At 30.4% G+C, this 8179-nt stretch overlaps 2 protein-coding genes across 3 annotated transcripts; both read right to left on the reverse strand.

Annotated features, from left to right (window-relative positions):
- Positions 1–1004: 1004 nt before the first annotated feature.
- On the reverse strand, positions 1005–1471 carry LOC108838985 (S-protein homolog 3-like). The gene has a single exon (XM_018611833.2). The coding sequence runs from the start codon at positions 1434–1436 to the stop codon at positions 1005–1007; it is 432 nt and encodes a 143-aa protein (XP_018467335.2). The 5' UTR covers positions 1437–1471.
- A 3683-nt stretch (positions 1472–5154) lies between these two features.
- Positions 5155–7965, reverse strand: LOC108815850 (nuclear transport factor 2). Of its 2 annotated transcripts, none has more exons than XM_018588377.2 (9): positions 7767–7965; positions 7380–7555; positions 6767–7028; positions 6486–6697; positions 6234–6414; positions 6038–6153; positions 5876–5941; positions 5740–5800; positions 5155–5662 (listed from the first exon to the last, which is right to left on the reverse strand). In XM_018588377.2, the coding sequence occupies exons 2-9, from the start codon at positions 7551–7553 to the stop codon at positions 5388–5390; spliced, it is 1347 nt and encodes a 448-aa protein (XP_018443879.2). In that variant the 5' UTR covers positions 7554–7555; positions 7767–7965; the 3' UTR covers positions 5155–5387. The 2 variants fall into 2 exon arrangements, with proteins under 2 accessions (XP_018443879.2, XP_018443872.2); XM_018588370.2 differs by having other exon boundaries at positions 7380–7567; positions 7767–7964.
- Positions 7966–8179: the final 214 nt, after the last annotated feature.

Below are 8179 nucleotides of genomic sequence, written 5' to 3' on the forward strand. Positions count from 1 at the left end.
TAACAAATATTATTTTATTTTAGCAATAATTTACTGGTTTGTTAATCTTATTATGATTACTTTAAATTAATATTAAATTATTAAAAAACATATTTGTTATTTTAAAAAATAAGTTTGCTTTTCTTTTATGTCACTGAATTATATTCTCAATCAAAAACTATGAGTACAAATAATATAATATCTCAACAATAACAAAAATAAAAATATGATTCCAAATTTTAATAGACATATATAATTTATTACTTTTTATAATAATTTTTTTTAAAATTGAAGTATGTTTTTAATTACTGTATTTTTATCAATATGTGTCACTATAAACTCTGCTGAAGATAAAATTCATATAAAATGCAAATAATATTTTATGAAAAGAGTTTGATTTCATAAGCTTCACTGATAATTAGTAGTTATCGTTTATTTTGTAGATTTATCCTTTATATTATTTTAAAGTATTAATAAAAATTTATTAGGTTATTATGATGATGATACTCCTTACATGTGATATATGGTAATATAATAAATAAAAGATTTTGCAAGTACCAAACCATTGTCTATGGTGTTGCAATAAAAAATATATATTTCTGATTAGTTTCAAATCATGATTTTTTTAATGTGGTGGTGAAAAGTGAAAAAAATTAGAGACTTAGTCATCTAAAAATTCATCAAATTTGGAATAGATTTTTCTTTTAAATAAAAAGATAATTCCAAATGTCAAATTTTGATTCGATAGGTGACTTGTGTTTTAGTATACATATATTCAAATCTTATCTTAAATATCTACGACGGATACTTTGCACTTTGTAGATTTGTCATTACTATTGAATGATTCATGTTAAACTTAGAATGACATGTAAATAAAAGATTATAATTTATAGTGGGGATATATCACATATGTATTGAGCGCAAAATACAGAGTGATAAATATGAGAAAATTATATCAAAAGCACTATTTTTTTTATTCGTTCAAAATAGTCATAAAAAGAAATTCGAAATAATAAAAATATATTTTAAGAAGCCCATGGAAAACAGTTAGGTTGGCCTCCATCGCGTCTATCCCTACATGGTGCTGGCTCGTAGATGCTCCAAATACATTCGCTGCAAACTCCAACTTTGCTTTGTGGGTTATCATCTCTATCAGCTCTAAAAATATCGAATGTTGCTGTATTTCCAGGCCAAGCAAAACTACAAGTGTATACTGTTGTTTTGCGAAGGTTAACACGGAATCTGAAATCGAAACTATCCCCAGGTCCGAGTGAAATCACTCCCTTATCTTCATCTTTGTTCTTGCAATGCACAATCAATGTTGCACGTGTTACAAGTTTGTTGACAATCACAACATGTTTTGCTGAGAAGAGCGCAGACGTAAATGATGTAGTTGCGAGGATAATCAAAACTGAAATAAGCATAAAAATAAAATTTTGATTCTTTGAGGAAGCCATGGTTCTTTTTTCTTTCTTGTGCTGTTATATTTGTTGGAGAGTAATGTAGTATTTATAGTTTAAAAGATATTTATTACAAGGCGTTTCTCTTAGGGAGAAAGGACTTCAAATCATTTCGGTTATAACATAATAGTATTGTGTATACATTTATCTTGTTTGGTAACATATTTACGAATAAATGTGTGGAACAAAAATATCTCAATTATGAATTACTTGCCTTGTTAAGAAAATATTCTTTTATATATTAGTAAATTTATTGATTGATAAATAAAAAATTTTAGCTGTTATATTTGACAGTTTTGATAAACTCAAAACCCAAATTATTTGTTAATTTCTACAGATCTTAAAGAATGAATAATTTCTACTATACTTCTTAAAAAAATTATTACATAATTTTATACTTTAATATATTAAAGCAGTAAAACTAAAATTGGAATTTTTGTTAAGGGAGAGACCTCAATCGAATTTGAACTGAAATTTAGAAATATCCGAATGGGGCTGAAATCTTTGATTCCGAAAGACCAAAACCCAAACAGACCCAAAACGAACCCGAATGGATACCCAAGCGTACACCCTTAGTCACTATTATATATCATATATATGTCACCATATAATTAATCGTATTTTATATGTACCATTATATAAGTAATCATATAACTAATAGTATTTTATACATATCATCATTTAAATAAACAAATATATTATATTTTTAAAACTTTATGTGAAATATAAAAACCATAATTTAAGTTGGTATATTAAATTGGAGTTTGTATTGTATTTTTCTGATATGTATTGAAAATATTTTTTTAATAATGGTTACTGGAAAATATTTTAGTAAAAATAAATTTTTGAATATATGTATATTTTTGAATCAATTATTGATATACATAAACTTTAAATTATGATTTTCTTTGAAATATGTATATAAATTTAAATTTTTAATGATTGTTTTAGAAAAAAAAAATGTTTTAGGTAATTAAATTATCTCATTTTCGTATATTTTAAAACTACCACAAATAGATAGTTTCTCATAATATATTAGATTTCCAAGTTTTCTTAATAAAATAAGTCTATTATACTTGTTTTTTAATATACTGTTATTCACGTTTTCAAACAACATTATATTCTTTTTCATATTGATATTCATGTTTCCAAATAAACCTCTTTTTAAACTGATATTCATGTTTCCAAACAAACATCATTTTTAAAATTGCTATCCATGTTTTTAAACATACCTAATTTGTACTTCAATTATAATAATATTGATGAAAAAACTACCTTACAAATATAACATTTACCATCGAGAACATACTATATAATTCATGTCTAAATGCATTAGATCTCTTACACAATATTCTCTCTGTTTCGCAAAAAGGTCACTTAGACATTTTTTATAAATATTAAAAAAACTAATTAGAATATATTTATGTTTTCATTAATATCATATATTTAACTTATAATATTTTAGATAAATAAATATATTCATAAGATCAATGTATTTTACAATTAATATTGAACTGTTGTATACAACACCCTTTAACAATGAAAAATCTAATTTATTGTCTTTTGTCAAAAGATAATAAGGTGCTACTAAAAAAAGGGAATAAAAACGACAAAAAAGAAGAAGAAATTGTGTCGACTCCAATAACATGTAACAAAAAGAACCTAAATGAAATAAAGAAAGATCAATCTGTAAAATAGAAAACCAATCTCAACTTCTTGCAAGGTCTTCCCTTATCACTTAGAAATATATTTTCTAAGAAGGCTGCTGCAAATAGTAACTCTTCTTCAGTTGGTGTTTTCAAAAGAGAGCATCAGGCTTTTGGTTTTGGATCATTGATCAACTAAAATAAGTTTTCCGGACAAAGATGGCTTTCTAACACAAGGTTTACAAATGACAACATGATGGAGGAGATAAATATCCGAGGAAAACCTACCTTATTTGCGTGTAAAATGTGAGTTCAGTTTAATCACGAAGAACATGAAGAGCATATAGTTCTCGAAGGGAGTATTCACGATAGACAATTTTCAAATTGGTGAAAATAATGTAAATATCAATAATATGACAAATTTTCACTTTCCACAAAGAGAAAATTCAACGATGTAAAACATAAAAAGTTATCCTTTCACTTTATAATTTAGCATATTTCAAAAACAAAATGACATATAAACTTGCGTAGAGAACTAGAAGTTCTTCTGATGTAAACTATGTTCACTAATCACTATGTATCACCAGTTTTGGATTTCTGAATCAATAATTATGATTAGTTATTGTTGGTAAAAAATCACTGAACTTGAAACAGAACTTTTTTCTATTAACCAGTGCTGTTTTGAAAATTTCTTACATTTTGTTTTGAATAAAAATGTGTTTGCTGCTATTTAGAGAAATACCGTAGTATAACCTTAATTTTTTTGTTACAAATATATTCTCTAAAAATTAAAATGACCAAAATATTTTATTAAAAAGATAAATATACATTTATATTATTAGGATTAACTAATCTACAACTTAGGTTCAGAGTAAAGAGGTGCGGTTTTAAGACTGATGTTTAAAATATTATAAAATAAAAAATAAATAAAAAATTCTAAAATAGTTTCAAATAGCATTTTTGAATTTTAAAAGAAAAATTTAAAAATAAAATAAAATAAAATTTCAAGAAAAAATTATAAAAAGTTTGAATTTGAAAATATATACTTCAAAACTATAAAAATTACTTTTTATTTTTCATAATTTTTTAAAATGTTAAATTTATTTATATTTATATATCTAAAATATAGAGATATTTTACCTAGAGTAATTCTTGGGTTCACTCCCTAGGGTGAACCTCTAGGTTCACCCACCAATAGGAGTTCACCATTTTGTATTCAATATCTTTTAAAAAAGGAAACAAAATATTGTCATATTTTTAAAATTAAAAAAGATAAGAATAAATAAAAAATAAAATTAGTTGGAAACAAAAAAAACTTTTAAAAAGAATTTTAATGTCATCGACAAAATATTAAACCCTAAATACTAAACCCTAAACCCTAAATACTAAACCCTAAACCCTAAATGTTATATCTTAAACCCTTGGGTAAATCTTAAACCCTTGGATAATCTTAAATTTTAGGGTTTATGATTTATCCAAGGGTTTAAGATTTACCCATGGGTTTAGGGTATAGTATTTAGGGTTTAGGGTTTTGTGTTTTGCTGACGGTACTAAAATTACTTTAAAAAATTCAAGAATTTAGAATTTGTCCAAGGGTTTAGAGTTTACCCAATGGTTTAGGGTTTAGGATTTAGGGTTTAGGGTTTAGCATTTTAGTGATGGTATTAAATTTTTTTTAAAAAATTTTTTTTCAACTACTATTGTTTTTTATTTTAATTCTTGAACTTTTATTTTTTAATTTTTTAAAAATATAATATAACTTGTTAATATTTTATTTCTTTTTCTAAAAGATATTAAATATAAAATGGTGAACTCCTATTGGTGGGTCAACCTCTAGGTTCACCGTAGGAAGTGAACCCAAGAATTACTCTTTTACCTATTAAACAAAAAATTTTGGTCATTTTTCTTTTTAGAGACTATTGTGTGATAAAAAATTAAACTATATTACGGTTTTCACTTGTTTCATGAACTGTTTCCAAACCGTTGGAAAGAAATGCCTTCAACACTGAAAATTTTAAATTATTTTTAATGTTCAGATGCCTATATGTATGATGTATAAGGTGAATGAATGTGCGGATGAAAAATAAATTTCGAATAGAAGAAAAAACAAAAACGGTAAAAAAGTTGTCTGTTGAAAAAAATACGAAAACAAAACAGAAAAAAAAATCATGTTGGCTCCCAATAAGATGCAAGAAAAGACCTAAAGAAGTAAAGAGATGATGAATCTGTAATATAGAAAAATAATCTCAAGTCGACTCTTTTTGGTGTTGTTGTTGTTGGCACAGGCAGATGAGAGCATCAATCAAGCCTTTGGTTTTGGTGCTGTTTGCACATTGTTTTTCTCGTTACCGTTTCCCTTTTTCTCGCTTCTGTTCCTACGGCTTCTAATAGGCTTGAAGTCATCTTCCGCATCAGCAGCAGAAGACCCATTCTCAGCCTTGCTTCCATCTGCAGAGGCAGAGCCATTCTCACTCTTGCTTCCTCCTCCTCCACTTTTCACACCAGAGGGTTTGCTTCCATCTGCAGAGCCATTCTCAGTCTTTCTCCCACCAGACGGTTTGCTTCCATCATACTCAACTGCAAAACAAAAGGAGGTTTCAGAGAAACTGACAACTTCTTAGACAAGAGAGGTCTAAAGAAAGACAAAAGCTTGCCTTGCTTCTCCTTTACACGAAGCTTACGGTCTCCAAGCTTGAAGGGATTGTTCTTGGCAGCCTATGGATTTGACAGAGTTAGGGTTTATATGTTTTTTTAAAAGGGAAACAAGAAACTGGTAACTTATCAATTTACCTCAAGCACGCTCTGGACAGAGGTAACAGATTCAAAGGCAACAAAACCGAAGCAAGTTCCACGAGCCTGATACACACAAAGATAAATGTTTAGAAATATTGCTTCTGCTCCAATGGAAAGAAGCTAGCAAAAGAGACAAGATTGATCAAAGATCATTATTACATTGGAGCTTCTGACTTGAACCCCATGTTCTTTGATAGGACCAAACTCCTTGAACAGTTCATGGACTTGAGGCGGCATTGCATCCATTGGCAGATTTGACACAAATATCGAAGTTCCTGAAACCCCAAAAACATCATTTACCAATCTGATCATCCAAAAATAGACAAGACAATTATTTCATTCTCTTCCTTCTAACCTGGCTCATCGACAATCCTCTGCTCGTTTCTCCTTTCACGTTTACTAACAGCAGCCGCAGGTGCTTTAGGTGCTGGAGCCGCCTCACGGGGCTTGGGAGGTGGTGCCACGTAACTAGGTTTCCGAACCACCGGGGCTGCTTTGACTTGGAAAGGAGCAGAGCTTCTCGCCATTGATTCAACCTGTATCCCAAGTTGCCTAATAAGTACAAGGCACATGTAAAAAGCAAAACCCTAAAGAAAAGAAGACTCACCATGGCAGCAAAAGATTTCTTGGCTCCATTAACCGGAGCAGCAGCAGCAGCTGTTTCAGCAACCGTCTCTTTAGGTTTCTGAGCAGTAACAGCTTTTTCCGCAGACTTCTTGTTACTCCCATTGTCCAACGGAGTAGCAGCCTCCTTCACTTCAGAAACGTTCTTTGCTTCAGCAGGAGCATGGACTGGCTCCACCACCTCAGTTTCTGGCACTACAGAAACAAGACCATTAGATATGAAGATACTCTCTTTTTCAAGTTTTAATGAATACAAAGACTTACCAGATTCAACAACAACAGCAGCTGCTGGAGTGGAAGACTCTTCATCATCAACGTAACGAAAGATGTCGTTGACAACCACATAGGCAGTGTTTTGACGCGCCAGATAGAACATCTGCGAAAACTTCCTCTTCAGGTTGTCTTCTCCGATCAGGAAACCAATCACCATTATAAATATCCCCTCTTCCATGGAACTCTGAGTGTCCACACTAAGCACCTCGAATGTAGTAGTAGAGTCGCATGAAAGAAAGTGCTTGTTGATATCCTGAAACCATTATAATAAAAATTAAAAAAAAAAAAACTAAAAAACAATGTCAAGTCTATAGATTTGCATTAGGCCATGTTTATTAAAGGGTTCTTAGGCTAAGGTTTTTGAACGTAATATAAAACCGTCTCTTAACTTTAACTAAGAAAAACTAAAAGAAAACTAAAAACCGTCTTAGTTAAAGTTAAGAGACGGTTTCTTATATTACATTAAAACTCCACCCTAAGAACCCTGTCCTTAGATACTAGACAAGACAAGAGTCTCTTAAACTCAAAGTCAACAAAGCATTAAAGCATGAGAACCCAATAATTAAAATCATTGTCCTAGCCATAGGAGGAGATGAGTTAGTACCTCGATGGATGTAAAAGACAACATGGTACCATCAGGACCTGGTCTGCTGACGACGCTAGCATCGACATAAAGCCTATGAGCTTCATGAGTCAACTTTCCAACAATAGGATAGTACTGTGCCACAAAGGCCTCAGAGACTTTGTGAGCCTCATGAACACCTTCCTCGGTAGCCATATCTTCACAAAGTCCTGTGATTTTAACACACCCAAAAAAATAAATAAGAACAGATTCAATTACAGATCGGAGAGATTGGGGACAAGAACCGATCAAGATTCAAATCGAAAACCCTAGATCAAAAACCCAGTAAGAAAATTAAACTCTTTTTCCATCAGATTGGAACAAAACAAAAAAAAGATCACAAATCTGAATCGGATCAAGAAAAGAAACCTGGCGGCAGAGAGAAAGATGGAACCGAGGAGAGACCTGAGAATCAGGCGAGGATGAAGGAGGAAGCTTTTTTTTCGTGAGGGAGGAGGCAAGAGAGGAGAAAGCTTGATTAGGGTTTTAGAGAGGTTCACAGATTCTGCTTTGATTGAAGGAAAGAGAAAAGGAAGTTGAATATTAAATTCTTGATTCTTCTTCCTTTTCTTATTACAATTTATATATACACGGACATAACTCCAACTAGTTATTGGTTTTGGTTTTTCTTTTCTCTGACTTGGGAAAGGTTTTGTGTTTTTACTTTTATAACCTTTTTCTCGTTGACTCTTTGAGTCTTTGACTTTTAACTCATGAGAGACGGTTAGAAGGTTAAAAAGAGAATAATAATACCTGAACTTTTCTACTCACTGGTCGAGTCA

This window comes from Raphanus sativus, chromosome 2, assembly GCF_000801105.2.
Source record: "Raphanus sativus cultivar WK10039 chromosome 2, ASM80110v3, whole genome shotgun sequence".
NCBI lineage: Eukaryota > Viridiplantae > Streptophyta > Magnoliopsida > Brassicales > Brassicaceae > Raphanus > Raphanus sativus.